The following is a 17,907-nucleotide window of genomic DNA, read 5'->3' as shown; positions in this document are numbered from 1 at the left end:
TATGCACAAATAAATAGATAAAAATTAACAATGAAGACAGAAATTTTAAACAGGTAGCAAATCAAACCTAAAATCAAACAAGAAGTATAAATCAAGCACAATGTCTAAATTAGACTTGAAATGGAGTGTTTGGGAGAAAAGAAATAGCAAAAAAATAAATAAATAAAAGGAGAAGAAGCTCATTGTGACTCAAAGCAAAAAAATGAGACCTAAAGTAGAAAACGCAAAAATAGCAAAATGAGATCTAAATCAAACAAAAAGTAGCAAGATAAAAAAAAAGAATAGCAAAAAACAAGCATACAGAAATCGAACAAGGAGAAGAAGGAAAAATTTACCTTGATGCAGAAAAGAAAATGCAGGAATCAGAGAGGGCAAAAGTAACAAAAATCAAACCTAAAATCAAACAAGAAATAGCAAAATCAAACACAAGTAGTAAAAATCAAACATGCAAAAATCGAAGAAGGAGAAGGAGTAGAAACTCACTTTAATTTAGAGATGAAAATGCCAAATCAAACTAGAAGAAAGAGAAAACAAGTAGCGAAAATCAGTTAAAGAACACGCATGAGAATTGCGGCGCTGTTGAAAATTACGCCTGGAGGAAGGAATCGCGCCTGTGAAGAGAGAAATAGGAGAGAATCATACACGAGAGAGAGGAAATAAGAGAGAATAGTGCGAGAAAAGGGAAAGGAGGCACATATAACCGAAATGGGAGAGTGTAGGGTGATGTTGAGTGAGAGTGGATTTGGTTTTCAATTTTTGAATTTATGTATTTGTATACGTATATGTATATATATATATATAGGTACTTGCTATGGTACGATGATAAATTCGTACTTACCGATATATTTAAAATATAGACAAGTAATAACAAGCAACATGAAATTTATTTTCTGCATCAGCATTTAATTTTTTCTTTTTTAAATATATATTATATCACCATTTTTATTAAAACACCCTTTTAATTAAATAAACATAAAAAATATTTATTATTTAATTTTATAAAAAGACTTAAATACCTTTTTTTTGTATATATTAGACAAAAATTACTCTTTTAGATTAATTAAATTGTTTAATTTTATAATTTTAGAATTTAAATGATTTAAAAAACAAAAACAAAAATACATTTAACAAAATCATTTGTCTCTTTATAAATCCTAATCAATTATTCATACCAAAAAAATTAAATAAATTTAAAAAGTACTAAACAAAATCACTTTATTCTTTGTTTGCTGGGTTCTCACGCAACCCTCATCTCTAATCGTTCATACAAAAAAAAATCATCTAAAAAATTAAGAAAAAAATAAAAAAACAGAGCTTCATATCTTCATCTTCTTGAATTTTTTATCAGCACACTTATGGTTAAAATTAGTAACTGAAATTAATGTACCCCTAACATAACTGACTACTTAATTTTCTTAAGAGAACCTAATTTTCAAATCCTCTTGTTTTAACCAAAAATAAAAAAAATATTCTAAACAAGATCATATATTATACTAAATTTTTTAAATAGAATTATATTTGATTTATATTTTCATATAATTTAGAGGATTTTTATTTTTCCTTTTCATTAATTAATATGCACTCTACAACTTTGAGTTTCTTAATTAAATATCTTATTCTTAGATGTAGTCATGTAGCCGTATTCTATTTTTATTTAGAAATGAATTACATCAATCTTTATTTATAGAAGTTTTAAAATTAGTGGTTGATTAACTGTAACTTCAATTTAAATAGAGAAAAGGAAAATAAAGAAGGAAATGAAAGATTTTGGAGCCTTGGAAGTTGGAAGGGAGGCCAAGTAGAGAGTAGGGTTTAAGCAGAGAGCAACCATGAACGAAGGGGAGCAACTATGCGACGCCGCCAGGAACGGCGACGCCGAAAAGCTGAAGTCCCTGATAGACTCCGGCGCCGACGTTAGCCACTTCGACGCGGAGGGCCTCACTCCTCTTATGCACGCTGCAAAGCAAGGGCACGCACACATCCTCTCCATCCTTCTCTCTGCTGGCGCCCCATGGAACGCCCTCTCTCCTTCCAACCTCTCCGCCGGTGACTTCGCCATGGAAGCAGGCCATCAGGACGCCTACGAGCTCCTCCTCAATGCCGGTGCGCACCCTCCTTTCTTTCTGTTATGACTTTACAGAATTTATAATTTATTAGTTAGTCTGTTATTCAAGTTAGTTAGTAGTTTATCTTAGCCGGCAAGTTAGTTACAAGTTAGTTCTTCATGTATATAAATACAACTTGTTTGGATACTGTAATACACAGAGTAATTTGATTCCATCGTTTTGCTTGAATTTGAGTCTGAATCCATAATTTAATACCATTGGGATCTGATTTCTATATATTCACTTTTCTAGGGATTCAGGCTGAACTGGTCCTGGGTACAATTGCAAGAAAAGCAAATAAAAATGCGGAATCCGGTCATGATTACTTGGAAGATAGGGTCAGTTTCAGCGAAGACAAACTTATGGACACTGATAGCAAGGCTGTGATGATGGCATGGGAGAAGCCCTTGATGGAGGCTCATGCTAAAGCTGTTTGTTCGGGTGGTGGTCACATACTCAATATTGGATTCGGAATGGGTCTTGTCGATACGGCCATTCAGCAGTATGCACCTGCCACTCACACCATTGTTGAGGCTCATCCGGAGGTTTATGAACGCATGCTTGGTACAGGTTGGGGGAAGAAGGAAAATGTGAAGATTGTTTTTGGTCGCTGGCAAGATGTTCTGTCTCAGCTTGAAACATATGATGGTAATTGCTAATTCTCAATCAGTCAATCTCAATCTCAATCTCATGAGCTTAAGCATCAATACTCACTACTCAGAAGGATTCTCTTTCAATTTGATGTCTAAAATACTGATAAGTGATAACTCCTAACTCTTTACTCATTTGCTTATTGTTGCTACTACTTTATGATGAATAATGATGTTTGGAATTCTATGAAAACTAATTGGTCTCCGATATATTCTAAGGCTGTATTGAAGTAAGTATTGATCAAGCCTTCAAAATTAGAGTAAAGTATATAGTGAACCTGGCCATTTCCCACCTTTATAACTGCTGATTCTGTTAAAAATATAGGAAACGTGTTTTGTTTTATCTATTTATTCATTCTTTTCTTATTCCTAGTGAATTGAGCTTTCTTAAATGTTACTTATGGTTCATTTACCGCTTCATGGTGTAGGAATTTTCTTCGATACCTATGGGGAGTACTATGAAGACCTGAGAGAGTTCCACCAACATCTTCCTGCACTGTTGAAGCCAGGTGGGATCTATTCATTCTTCAATGGCCTTTGTGGTGTTAATGCATTTTTTCATGTTGTGTATTGCCATTTGGTATCCCTTGAGCTCGAGAATTTGGGTTATTCCACACAGTTGATTCCTTTGCCCGTTAAGGATTGTTTGGGAGAAGAAGTTTGGGAAGGTGTAAAACACAGATATTGGCAGCTTGATACATACTACCTCCCTGTCTGTCAGTCTTTAGAGGATCCCGAGTGATGTTCATGCTAGGAGTGAGCCTTTATTTTAGTTACATATTCAAAATTATTCCAACACATCATAATTCATATGCTGTTGCTTGTGTAATTTACCAAACAGTTTTGTAATGTTACCATTAGTTTCATAATGAAATCTTGAGCTTTATTTGGAAATTTCATTACAATTCCTTTTGTTAAGATTTTGCGTATGAAGTTGCAGTTCAATTGAACCATTGATTTTCTTAGTTTCAACTTATTTAAATCTTAGTTCCCAAGTCCTATATAGCCATTTTGTTTTTTACAACTCTAGTCCTCTAGGAATTAAAACCGTAAATATTGATTATTCACTCAAAACAGGTAAAGAATTAAGGGTGGTACTGTTATAGGTAAAATTGTGAAGGATTAAAACACAAATAGATGGGGATAAATGTAGGAACTGAAATCATAATGATAGAGTAAAATACACAAGCCTGAGAAGAAATGCAAACGTATGAAGAGTTATCGTCCTCTCAAATGTTACTGGACATGTTCCCAATCAACAATGGATGGATAAAAGAAAAGAAGTCAAATATAATCAATGACGTGTGACTCTGAGGTTTCACACTTGGGATTCTGATCAAAAGACGGGCCCCTATTTTCTGATTAAGATAGGTGATTTTGATTCTTGGGATGGCTGTAATTTATTTCAAACGTAGTAGTTATTAGTCCCATCATCATTATGCCCTCGTTTGAAGTGATGATTTTTTTGACTTTAGTGTTGATAATATGATACCGAAATAGACTATTTTTGCATGGTCTTGATTCTGTCAATGTCTAAACTAGAATTTGTTTCGTAATGTTTTTGAGGAGTGAACGTATGATCCAAGGAATGTGATAAGACTATAGTATAGTTTCTGCTCAGTGATTGATTCGTATTCTTTTTTCTTTTTACCGAGCCAAGGAAAAATCCAAATAAGTTCAGAAGTACAATTATATAAGCTACATTAGAAAAGTGCCATTGCACAGTTATTTCTGTACAATTATTGTTTGACTAGCTTCAAATAGGAGCAACATAAGAGATACATTACATCATCATGAGTCATGAGCTGTTCTGTTAGGCCTACTTTGCTGGACCAAATACACAGCATCACATGAACCCTTGTACTCAACCATGTATGTATTGCTGCATATGTAATTCAGAGTTAGGGCCTTCAAATCTCACTCACTGTCAGGTCCAGCTGAAAGCAATGGGACTGGTAACATTATGTTTCCCATCAGACCATTGCAGAAAAGCGAAGCTGTTGGTGCCGGATGGCATTGAAGATGCTGTGAATGTGACAGTGTAGCCCTTCTTCTCGTTCACTTCCTTGAAACTAAGTATTTCTGGTTCAATCACAATCTTCACGGATGGAGACTTTGATGACACCGAAACCTTATATGTTGCTGGGGTGCCCATGTTGGTTAAAGTCCTCTTGTATTGGACAGTGGTTGGTGCGTTAGAACCGCCACCTATGCCTGAACTTGTGTCAAAAGGAACAGCAAAAGATGGGTAATTGAGATCTTCAACTCTATAGGTCTTTCTTTTGCTGCAGGTATATACTCTTCTTGTGGCAAGCTTTATTTGAGATGAAGTGTAGTTCAAGGCACAGAAGAAGCTCAGGTAATCATCCACGGTAGCATCATAGACAAGACCAGGATCAAGAGCAGCCACTGGATCCACATGCCCGGCACCATAATCAAATGGCGTAGCCGGCAGTCCGGTTGCAACATCTTTTATGGATTGTCCATTTTTGTAGGATGTGTAGGATGTGGTCATAAGGGCAGACCTTATGGCTGCAGGGCTCCATTCTGGGTGAGCTCCCTTAAGAAGGGCAGCTAGGCCACTAACATGGGGGCAGGACATGGAAGTGCCAGAGACGATGTTGAAGCTCACATGCCTTTTGTCAACAGACAAACCGGTTGGTCCAACTGCTCCGGTCCACCCAGCTAGGATGTTCACTCCAGGCGCTATCAAATCTGGTTTGAGTATTTTTGGAGTGAGCAAATTTGGTCCTCTGGAGCTGAATGCTGCCACCACTGGGGATGGCTGAACCCCTAAATGCGTGCCTCCGAATTCGATTTTGACAGTTGGATTTGGAGTTGAGGCTGCATACTTCTTGACTTCATTGCTCTCTTTCTGGCCTAATGCTGCTGCAGGGATGAGGAAAGAATCTGCAACTAGCTCTTCCCCATATTCTGCAGTGTTTGCTAGAATCATCCCAATTCCTCCAGCCTTCTTCACAACCAAACTCTTTTCCACTCTTGGATTTCCTCCGCGCTCGCACACCACGATTTTGCCCGAAACTTTACTGCTAATCAAACTATCCTTGGTGCATAGACGTCCACTGGATAAACTACTTACATTGCCGGCATAGACAAGTGGCACTGCAGAATTAGATGGTAGTTTTCCATTGTAAAGAGACACCCCCGCGTATTTCTTTCCATTTCCAAGGGTGATATAAGCAGGGAAATCACGGTCTATAGTTCCAGCACCAACGGTGGTTATCCATGGAGCCACGTTAGACACGGATGCTTCACTAGGCCCACTGTTTCCTGCAGAATTGGATACTAGAATTCCATGTGCTGTGGCTGCAAATGTTCCAATTGCAATAATGTCCCTGGAGTAATCAGTTACAGATCCCCCAATAGACATGGAAAGCACATTCACACCATCTTCAATGGCCCTGTCGATTGCAGCAGCGATATCTGAAGTGAAGCACCCTCCAACCCAACACACTTTGTAAACGGCCACGCGTGCTTGTGGGGCCATTCCTCTTGCTGTCCCTGAAGCATAACCAAAGAGGCTAGCTCCTGAAACAACAGATCCTGCTGCTGTAGTTGAAGTGTGACTTCCATGGCCATCATCATCCCTAGGCGATTTTGATTCTGTCTTCAAATCGATGGGTCCAAAGGCTGCTTCATATCCTTTGGCAAAGAATCTTGCACCAACGAGTTTCTTGTTACAATTTGACGAGTTGAAGTTGTTACCTGTCTCACAAGTGCCTCTCCAACTGCTTGGTACCGGTCCAAGCCCCGTGTCGTCGAAGCTTTTAAGTTCAGGCCATACTCCGGTGTCAAGCACTCCAACAATCACTTCGCTTTGTTTGTCAGAGGAAATTGCATGAGTTGATGTTTTTTCTGCCAACCCCAAGAACTCTGGTGTTCGAGTTGTGTGAAGCTCGTATCGAACTTCGGGGATAACAGAGAGGATTCCCGGTTGGTTGGCAAGTAATTCTGCTTCTTGAGCAGTTAGCTTTGTGGAGAATCCGTGAGCTACATGTTTGTAGGTGTAGAGCATCTCTGCAGATTCCGAAACTGCTTTGAGAGATGAATCATACCACTGAAGATGGTCATTGAAACTTGATGGCATGTTGAACTTGTCCATGTGAATTATATATGTGTTCTTTTTGGGGTACTCTGTTTTGGTTTCTGCTATGGTGTATCTGCAGGACAGAACCATAAGCAGAACACACTTGAAAATCAGTGAATTCATCATGTCACAGAACTCTCTCACTCTAACTCTCTGTGTCTAAGCCAATTTAGTCTATGGCTTCTTAGATGCAGGGATAGTAATAGTATGTAGCTGCTATTTATAATTAGATTTGAATTATTGAGTGCGCATAGTCAGCATAGATAAAGAAGATTCTTTTACTGCAAACACACATTCCAATTATTACTTATTTTTTAATTCTTTTGGGTCCTATTCCAATAATTACTTCAGTTTTCCCTTCTATAACTTTATAAAAGGAGGAGTTGGCCTAGGCCCTAGTGGTAATGGCAAATGGGACACTACTGTATGTCTGAGTAGATATGGTTTATTTTGCTGATATAGTGATATACCACTTTAATACATATGTATGTATGGGAGAATTAAAATACTCTTTCTCATGTGTTATATCATGCTTCAAGTTGCTTGAAAATGTTTCCTGTGCATTTGTATACAATAAAGTGGGAAACACTAAACTCGTGTACCACTATGACAAATTTTATATCTCTTCCGTAAAAGGTGTAGATATCACTTTCACTTTGATTTTAAAAATTATGAGAAGGAAAGTATGTGAAGGATCACATAAAATAGATAGCTTTTTTGGAATGACTGAATCACAATTATTCAGGTTGAAGATAGAGAAAATCGAAATTTTATGTGAAATCGAAAAGGTAAATTAAGAACATAAAACGTAAAATTTTAACAAGATTTAAATTTTAAAATCGTCAGACTTAATACAAATTTTATAAAATCGATAGACTCATTTAAAATCGTAATATCGGAAGATTTTAAAAATTAAATCGAGATTCTAGCTACTATGATTAACATCATCTTAGTGGGTTAGTGACATGAAATAATTATGTCGATACAAATATCTTATATTACCAGATTCTATGTGATTAGCAAAACCCCAACAAAGTTATTTAATTGGTATTATCCAATCAAAGAGAAATTAAATGGTAGCTTTTCGCTGGGGCTGGCTATATATTTTGTTTTATCAACAAATTCATCAGAATCACTTGTTATTTACAAATTCTTCCTAAAAAGAGTTGCTAACAAATACTTCAAGTTATTTATTAAGCAATAAAAAATATTCTTATGTGTACATTTATTGAATATAAATATATAACAAGTATTTTAAAGTGCAAACACTTGTTAAGAATAAATTATTCTAGATAGCCAAATTATATTGTAAAGAGTAGAGACAATGAAATAAGAGCAATGGTGAGATTAAGATAATGCTAATTAAGTATGAATTCGACAAATAAGGCCACTGAGATATTGCTACTTATCTTATGGTCCACAAAATTCTAGTGTTACAGCCACTACCGAGGTCTGAACAAAAGATGTATTAGGTTATTACCATCGTGCTTAACTCAAGAAAATGACAAATTCAGGGACCAAAGCAACAAAAATTGAAGAATGACGACATGTTGAATTTGCTGTATTCAATTTGTTGTAGGTAAGGAAGAAGCACCATGACAAAAGACAATCAGTGAGTGATGAAAATGCAACATAATGTGAACTTTCGACCTTCCTTACCTATTGAAATCCAAATCTTAGCTAATTGCTGCTTTCACAGTGGCCAATAGTTAATAGGTTTATCAGGTCAGCTTCACTCGTGACCAAGTGGATGTTCCATGCCACCCAAAATCAAATTACAACAAGAAGGACCCACCAATCACCTTTTTTTCCTTTTAGGCAACAAGTGGATACGGTAAGGATACAATTTGTTAAGGCTGTGTTTAGAAGGGAGATTGAGATTGGGAGATAGAGATTGAGGGAGAGATTAAATTAAGTTTTTGTATTATTTTTTGTGTAAAATGTATTGGACTGAGTCATGTTTAAGTATCATGTTTAGTTTAACATAAATATGAAAATTGATGAACAGATTTGGAATTTGAAAAATTAAACGGGAGTATCTTTTAAAAAAAAAGAGTGAATATCCATTCCGGTCTTTGATAATTTTTTCGAAGGGACTACGAGGTCTTTAAACAAAAAGAAATCCTTTCTAGCTCCCTAATTTTTACTTTTATGAGATTGATTAGTCCTGTATCAGTGATAAAAAATATTGATAGAGAGGCTAATCAGTCTCATAAAAGTAAAGATCAGGGGCCGAAAATAATATTTTTTTGTTGAAAGCCCCGTTGTCTTTCGAGGTAATTGTCAAAGGCCGTGGATTTTTTTCCAAAAAGAATATTATTTAAATTTTAGTCTTCAGTCCCTTCTGTCCCCACTTTCTGGAGGTACTGAAGAGACTGAAATTTTGTATTCCAAGATTAAAATTTTAGTTCTAATTTTTGACTACCAAATCCAATACTGAGTTTCAATTCTCTAGTCACAATTTCAGCTTCTAGAAAGAAACATTGCCTAAATGTTTAAGTTTAAAAAAATACTTTGCTATAGTCATATATATATATATATATATATATACACACACGTGTGTTCCAAAATGGGACTCGAAAGATTTTGACACTGACAAAAAGATCCAAAAAGAAGCGAAAGATAAAATAACTCCCAAAAAATTTTAAAATTTGATAAAAATACTAAAACATGAAAAATATGATGTCACAGTGAATGAAAATCGCTGACTTCACAACTAAAAGTATTGAGAGAGAACTCTGAATTCTAATTTTCCTAATCGCTGACGTCCTCTTTCTTCTTTATTACCTTTCTTATCGAACAATCATGGAAGGTTTTCATCATCACCATCACCATCCTTATCCTTTCTTACACCTTAGTTATCATCGGTGGCACCACTTCCGTCGTTGCACCTTCAACACCACATCATGGATGAACATCAGAATATGGAGCAAGCTTCCTGAGAGGCTCATCGATCGCATCCTCGTCCTCCTCTTGTTTTCTTTCGAGCTCATTCTATATGTAAGAGATGGTATGTCTTTTTTCAACAACTCTTTTATTGAATTGTACCTTCAAGTCTCACCAGATACCACTGGTTCATCTTCTTCAACCACAAAACCTGCAAAAGTTACATCTACAAGAACAAAAACAACAACAACAATGGCGCCGCTGCTACTTCCACCAACCACAACAACAAGGGTTCACTGATCTCATGGAAGACCTTCTCTTGGAGGAGCAAGCAATCATAGATTCTATGAAGCAAGACTGCCTTGCAAAGGTGCGAAAAGAATTTTGGATTGAAAGAAAAGGAGGAAAGTCATTGGAGCTCTCATGGTTGATGAATGAACGGGTATAAAAGAATTTTGGATTGGAAGAAAATGAGGAAAATGCCATCGAAGCTCTCTTTGCCACCGTCACTGAAGCTTTTCCGATTGATAGATCAGCATTTTTCATTCATTGCGACGTCATTCTTTTTACGTTTGGATTTTTTGTTAAATTTTAAAAATTTTCAAGGATTATTTGATCTTTCGCATCTTTCAAAATCTTTTTTATCAGTGTCAAAATCTTGCGAATATTATTTTGATAATTTACTTATATGTATATAAACATGTCAAAGAAGGATTGTTAAATGCAAATACTAATTAATTGTTTTTTATCATCACTTATTAAGTAACGTTTAATATATTTACCTTAAACTACCGTCTAATATCTAGAATATACTATTTAATTAAGGTAGTTATTTCAATGAAGATTTTATAATTTTCATTCTATGAAGATATTTTATTTTGATCATTGGATGATAAATTGTAGGACTTGCCTTAATTTTATTTAAAATGAGGCTAAACAAAAAAGTCACATTTTTTTGAATAAAAATCACAATAAAAAAATATTTTTAACATTTTTATTAGAGTAACTACCTTTAATTAATTAACATCGATTGATAAGCATTTATATATGTAACATCGTTTCACATTTGCACTAGTGAACTAGTAACAATAATGACAAGAAGAATTAATCCTATCAATTGTTTTGGGCTATTGCACAAAATCTGACTTTGTATGGCCTCTAAGCATTGGCGCATATACATCAAAGAAAATGACTCTTAAGTTCCAACCACGTTCCATGTTTGCAATTTCAAACCACAAAAATCGCTTATATATATGGATCAGTATTTAGCTTTTGCCAGCACGGTTTATGTACCACTGGATACCCCACTAAATCAGCGACCAAACTGTCAACAGAAAAAAACCGACTAATTGAAAATTACGCATTTGTTAATTCCATCAACTTAACTTTTGTATGAAATTATTAATTCACCCTTCATCATCTCCGTCTTCAACAAGTCCACAACTATATTGAAATAACAGTAACTAAATCTTCAAAATTTTATTTTACCATTTCTATACTTTAAAAAGTGTTTTATACAACTAGATTGTATATATGAATTATGATTAGTAAATGATTATACAATTCCATTATGTTACCAACAGCATTTTTGCTAATTTCCGCCAACTCTTATTTATAATTGTGTTTAATGGAAGTGTTTTTGTAGATGTGTCTAATAAAAATGTCTTTTTTACGACTGAATTTAATAAAAGTATCTTTATAGTATATTTTTTGAATGTGTCTCTTTATATATGTGTTTAAAATATAATAATTAATTATTATTGACAATAAATTAACAGATAATCTATTAGTACCGTATACTTTTCTATGATTATATATGCACTTTCTTTCATATGTTTTGTACGCGCATGGCGCACACACTATACGACTTTGAAAGATATACCACTAATCTGGAATATGATTAAAAACATAAAAGAAAAGAAAAGGGATTTTCAAGGGAAACATACGTCTAATGGAACAAGCATAATTTCGATATGGGAAGCAATTCAGCGGTTATGCTTGACAATTGAGCAGGTTGTCCTGTATTTTTTTTTTGTTTTTTTTTTTTAAAGTACTGTATTATTTTTAGTTAGACAGAGGCTAGAGGTAGCATTATTATGATATCCCTATTCAGGATGGATGAGATAAGTTTCGGATAAGATCCCACTATGGCACTATAAATTTATCTAAACCATTGACCTCTTTTATTCTTGTTGTTTTGTGGCTTGGGAGTTTTCTCCGCCGAAGTTGCTCTTTGTCTATTCTCTGAGTTTTGCAGAACTCTTCAATCTCTATTTGTTCAACAGTTTTTTTTCGAAATTCGACTAACGTCTTTAATTTTATTACTATTATAATCTCTTAAAATTTATCGGGACAAAGACCGTTTTTGATTGTATGTAAGTGTACATTCGGACTGAAGTCTAAAATTTTCATGATTACTTTGGCAAAGCGCGTCATATAATCTTTGAGACTTTTATACTGTCCTTATTTGATAGTACTAAGATAAACTTATCCATGTACGTATATTTTAGAAGTGGCAAAGTGGTTAGTAAAGACCTCCGCCAAGTCTTTAAAATTTGAAATGGACCCTACAGGCAACTTAGATAACAAAGTAAAACAACATCGTCTAAAAAAAATTAGAAAAGAGTGACAAAGTATAGGATTAGAAGCACCATTAAAAAAATCATCGTCTGAAATTTAGTGATGTGGATGTGTGGGTCTCCGAACCCCTCGTATGGTTTGAAAGTGGTAGGCAACGTAAAATTTTTCGGCAGATGAAATTTCATGATGCCCTATGAAAAGGGATTGGATATCGTCTTTTTCTCCTTCGGAGTGATTGTTTCTTTTGCACGAACTTTCAACACATGTTCATTATTTAAGTTTGTATTTTTGGGATCTCCCTTGTCTTTCTTTTCATTTTGGTGTTGGACTAGTAGGTCAATTACCCTCTGAACCTTCACTTGGAGTTCCGCATTTTGAGCCAGCAGCTCGAACTGAATCAGTTGCAGGATCCCGTTGTTAACCATTATTAATGTCCGTGCGAATAGAGTGTTCAATAAAAGAGATTTAATATGGTGGGGTTAGTATAACTCATCTCCACGATGGGCGCCAAATGCTCCATTTGTGATGGTCGTGCCGAACTATAGCTACTCCTATACCCAAAGGGCTGTTTCTGCTGGAAGAGCTATACGTCGGCCTGATTCAAACACTGCGGGTGAAACATCTACAAAAGATATTTCGTCGCTCAAGTCAGAAGTGAATCTTTAACTATAAAGGAAAGACAAGCAAAAGTGGGTAAAGAATATGAGTGTGTTTTGGTGCATTGCTTTTTTGTTTCTTATATAGAGTAAGCGTTTGTTGTGACATTTTGAGATTTGTCGAGAATCTTGGTCAGGCCAAGCATATATATCGCTATGTGAGTTCTGAAATTAAACCATTTTGCTTATTGTGATTAACTTGCATCCTACGTGTTCGAGCTTTTCGAATTTGGTTGCCGAGATTTTAGGTACGTATTATATACAATAATGGTATTTTAGAAAAATAATTATGCACTAAATTTCTCATATTCTCATTATATATTTTATAGATTATTTAATAATTATTCAATTATTTAATAAAAGAAAGGCAAAACATTAATTTCAAGTATAATAATAATAATAATAATAATAATAATAATAATAATTAGTTACTTAGATAGATAAAAGTATAAAATATGTTATATTTTAATTAATTTTTAAATAAATTTTAATCTAATTTATTTTTGAGAATTAATTATCAAAATACATGTCTTGTACAAAATTTTTCAAATTATTAGTAAATATTAAAATTGAGTAAAAAAAATTCAAGGATATAAATTTTAACTAAATAAATTCGTTGATTATTAAATAATGCTCCAATAATATTTTGTTTTTTATTAAATTAGTTTAATATATATTTTTATCTTATATTTATAGTTACTGATAATGTAAAATATTTTATACAATTGTCTAATTACGTCTATTTTTTAGATGATCATTTATGCGAATGTAATCAATATAAAAGATAATTATATTTTATGATATAGTGTTACGTAATTAGATACACATGTAAAATTATTTTACACTAATAGTATATTAAAATTTAATTCTAAAAGTTAAAAACATATAATAAATATTTTAAAACAAAATTTAATAAGTATTCTTTTTAATGTGACACAAATATAATTTTTCAATGAAACATATATATATTTGTACATATACTTTCTTACATTTTTTTCAAAATGTTAGTGAAGACGCTTGTTCCCACAAGCTATATGTCACGGTCTTGGACACACTCCAACGCTACCGTGCCGGCACTCGAACTTATTTAACCTCTTGAGCTAAGACCAAGTTAGCCTAACCCTCAATATTTAGCAAGAAAGCTAAGAACACAAGAGAACACAAAAGAAAGGAAGCTTTGGTGGAAAGAACATTGCATTGCTCACGTGTTTGTTACAAATCATTCACACATGACTCACACACCCAAACTCTAACTCTCAATCCTTATTTATAGCCATCCACCTCCTCAATGGATGGTTAGGATTAAATCTAATGAACGGTCCAGATTGATCATCTAGAACCTTCACTACAAATATCTATCCTACCATATTTTTCTAAATACTTCTAGATTGTTCCATACTATTCTTTATACTCCTATATACATCCACAATCTTCTAGAATACTCTACAGCCTTTCAGAGTCTTCTAGAACCTTCTAAGGTATTTCGGGACCTTCTAGGACATTCTAGAACGTTTCAAAACCATCTAGAGCATTTTCAAACACTCCAGAAAACTATACAAACACTATTAAATCTAACCTTCTAAAATTTAACGTGACATTCTCCCCCACCTAATGCGCAGACTTCCTCGTCGCATTTTGTTCATGATAGTGCTCTAGGTGTTCTTGGAATTGCCACAGATCTTCACGAGCTTCCCAGCTAGCTTCGGTTATCGGGAGTCCTTTCCACTTGATCAAGTATTGGATACTTGGTGGTACTCCTCTTTGTCACACGACGCGATTAGCTAAGATCTCTTCGATTTCTTTATCAAAGGATCTAATCACCACAGACGGATCACGACTCGTGTCACCTCTAATCGGTTCATCTTGGTCTTCATGATATGGTTTAAGCATACTCACATAGAAGACGGGATGGATCTTGTCTCCCACTTGATAGCTTGCATGCCTCCTCTTCTTATTTGCCCATTTCTTCATCCTCTTTGCAGCTTTGTCGAGGTAAGAACGAGTGACATCTGCTTGTTTTTCCCATGACTTAATCATATGATAAGCTCCAGGGCTCTTCCCTGAGTAAGAGGAAGAAAGAGATTGTGGTGTAAGCGGTTGTTGTCCAATCACAATCTCGAATGGACTTTTCCTGTGGACTCGCTCCTTTACAAATTTTATGAGAACTGAACAATGTCAAGGAGTTTTGTTCAATCATTCTTATTAGCGCTTACAAAATACCTCAAGTAACAAGCGAGTAAGACATTCACTCTCTCAGTCTGCCCATCGATTTGAGGATGGAAGCATGTTGAAAAATGAAGCTTCGACCCAAGGAATTTGAACAGCTCTGTCCATAGTCGTCCTGTGAAGCGTGTATCTCGATCACTAATGATAGTCTTAGGCAATCCATAGTACTTCACCACATTCTTAAAGAATAGTCGTACTATTTCCTCTGCAGTGCAGTCAGTAGGGATAGGTATAAAGGTAGCATACTTCAAAAATCGATCTACTACCACAAGAATAGATCCAAACCCCTCGGACTTCGGTAAAGTAGAGATGAAATTTAGAGAGACACTTTTCCACGGTCGCTCTGATGGAGGCAGAGGTTCCAACAACCCACTTGGTGTCTTATTTTCAATCTTATCTTGTTGGCACACAAGACAAGTCTTAACATAGCTCTCCACTTCATCTCTCATTTGAGGCCAATAATAAGAAGATTCAATGAGTGCCAAGGTCCTTCGCTGACCTTGATGACCAGCGCACTTGGTGTCGTGGCATTCTCTCATTAACTTTCTTTTTAGATTTTTTCCATTTAAGGACGTATAGTCTTCTTCCTTTGGTGTAGAGAAGGTCGTCTTCTAGCCAAAATCTTTTGGTCTTACCTTCTCTAGCCAACTCCACCAACTTTTTGGCCAATGGATCATGATGCAACCCTTTCTTGATTGTATGAACAATATCTCCTTCGACTATAGAAATGGCTGCCAACTCAGCCTTGTGATTCAGTGCATCTGCCACCACATTAGTCTTGCCTGACTTGTATTCAAATTCGAAATCAAACTCAGCTAAGAAATCTTGCCACCTAGCTTGTTTGGGACTTAACTTCTTCTGAGTTTGGAAGCAGCTTGTAGTCACATTGTCTGTCTTGACGATGAAGTGTGAACCAAGCAAGTAGTGACGCCAAGTTCTCAAACAATGTACTACCGTGGTTATCTCCTTCTCTTGGACGGTGTATCGCCTTTTTGTATCATTCAACTTGCGAATCTCAAAGGTAATAGGATGTCCTTCTTGCATCAAAACCCCTCCAATAGTGTAGTCAGAAGCATCAGTGTGGCCTTCAAACACCTTCGAGTAGTCGGGCAGTGCTAGTACTGGTCCTTCTGTAATAGCAGCCTTCAACTCATCAAAGGCTTTTTGACACTTCTTTGACCATTTCCAAGAGTAATTCTTCTTGAGAAGATCAGTTAATGGTGAAGCCTTGGCAAAGTATCCCTTGATAAGCCTCCGATAGTAATTAGTCAACCCAAAAAATGACCTCAATTCAGATGCTTTGTTTAGCGGCTTCCATTCTTTGATAGCCTTTACCTTTCCTTGATCCATGCAGAGAGTTCCATCTTTAATGATGTGTCTCAAGAAGCGGATTTCGTCCCTTACAAAGGAACACTTTTTCTTCTTCACATATAGGTTATTCTCTCGCAAGATCTTAAACACGTTTTGTAAGTGTTCTATATGTTCCTCCAAAGTATTGCTATAGACAACAATATCATCCAAGTAGACCACTACAAACCGATCAAGGCAAAGTCGAAAGATCTCGTTCATCAAGGTACAGAAGGTCGAAGGAGCATTGGTCAAGCTAAAAGGTATCACCAACCACTTATACGATCCATACCTCGTGACACACGTGGTCTTAGGCTCATCACCATCAGCAATTCTCACTTGGTGATATCCTGACCTCAAATCCAGTTTTGAGAACCACTTGGATCTACCAAGTTGATCAAACAAATCGGCTATCAAAGGAATAGGGTATTTATTCTTGATGGTTACCTTGTTAAGTGCTCGATAGTCGATGCATAGTCTCAACGAATCATCATGCTTCTTTTGGAACAAGACTGGTGCGCCATAAGGTGCCTTCGATGGACGGATGAATCCAGCATCTAGCAAATCCTTGAGTTGCTTCTTCAACTCCTCAAGTTCTGGCGGTGCCATCCTATAAGGTGTTGAGGCAGACGACTTTACTCCTAACTCCAATTCAACCTTGGGTTCACCTTCCTCCTAGGTAGTAGTTGTTTTAGCAACTCAGGAGGCATCACATCCTTATTTTCTTCAATGACTTCCTTAATTTTGAGAGGAATGTCTTCTCTTTCAGATGTTGACTTCTCTTATAATAGAGCCAAATATATAATCTCTCCCTACTTAAACCCTTTCTTGAGTTGCATAACAGAAAGTATTGGTAGTCCTCCAACTTTAGAGACTGTAGGGACCATGCATGGAGACCCTTTTCTCCATGACACATACTATGTCGTAGTATGGCATAGGTATTATATTTGCCTTTCTTTGCAAATCGAGCCCTATGACTATTTTGAAATCGTCTATAGGTGCTACTGAGAAATCCACAAGGCCCTTCCAAGAACCAAGAATCATTTCAACCCCTTTTGCTACTCCCTTAAGAGGTTCACCCTTGCATTCACGGGTTTGAACTAGCCATTGTTTTCGGTGATCTTCAACCTAAGCCTCTTTGCTTCATCAGGCGTGATGAAGTTTTGTGTAGCACTAGTGTCGATCATAGCCATGATGGGTTTTTCATTGATAAAGGCTTTTACATACATCAAGCCTTTCTTTTCTACAGTACTTGCCTCTTTGCCTTTCACAGCATTCATGAGTTGGATAGATCCAACACACTCAGTTACTTAAGATTGAGCCTCTCGTTCCTCGACGATAGATGCCAG

General features: G+C 35.8%; 2 protein-coding genes across 2 annotated transcripts; one reads left to right on the top strand and one right to left on the bottom strand.

The window, feature by feature from the left end:
* Positions 1 to 1,716: 1,716 nt before the first annotated feature.
* On the top strand, positions 1,717 to 3,649 carry LOC107606376 (ankyrin repeat family protein). Its single transcript, XM_016308441.3, has 3 exons — positions 1,717 to 2,103; positions 2,358 to 2,753; positions 3,184 to 3,649. The coding sequence occupies exons 1-3, from the start codon at positions 1,830 to 1,832 to the stop codon at positions 3,495 to 3,497; spliced, it is 984 nt and encodes a 327-aa protein (XP_016163927.1). The 5' UTR covers positions 1,717 to 1,829; the 3' UTR covers positions 3,498 to 3,649.
* Positions 3,650 to 4,429: 780 nt separating this feature from the next.
* On the bottom strand, positions 4,430 to 7,201 carry LOC107606375 (subtilisin-like protease SBT1.7). Its single transcript, XM_016308440.3, has one exon. The coding sequence runs from the start codon at positions 6,987 to 6,989 to the stop codon at positions 4,683 to 4,685; it is 2,307 nt and encodes a 768-aa protein (XP_016163926.1). The 5' UTR covers positions 6,990 to 7,201; the 3' UTR covers positions 4,430 to 4,682.
* Between the last annotated feature and the right edge of the window lie 10,706 nt (positions 7,202 to 17,907).

Source organism: Arachis ipaensis, chromosome B7 (assembly GCF_059453495.1).
Source record: "Arachis ipaensis isolate K30076 ecotype BB chromosome B7, ASM5945349v1, whole genome shotgun sequence".
Taxonomy (NCBI): Eukaryota; Viridiplantae; Streptophyta; class Magnoliopsida; order Fabales; family Fabaceae; genus Arachis; species Arachis ipaensis.
Note: the sequence above shows the minus strand (reverse complement) of the source record. Positions and strands in the feature narration are given on the sequence as shown.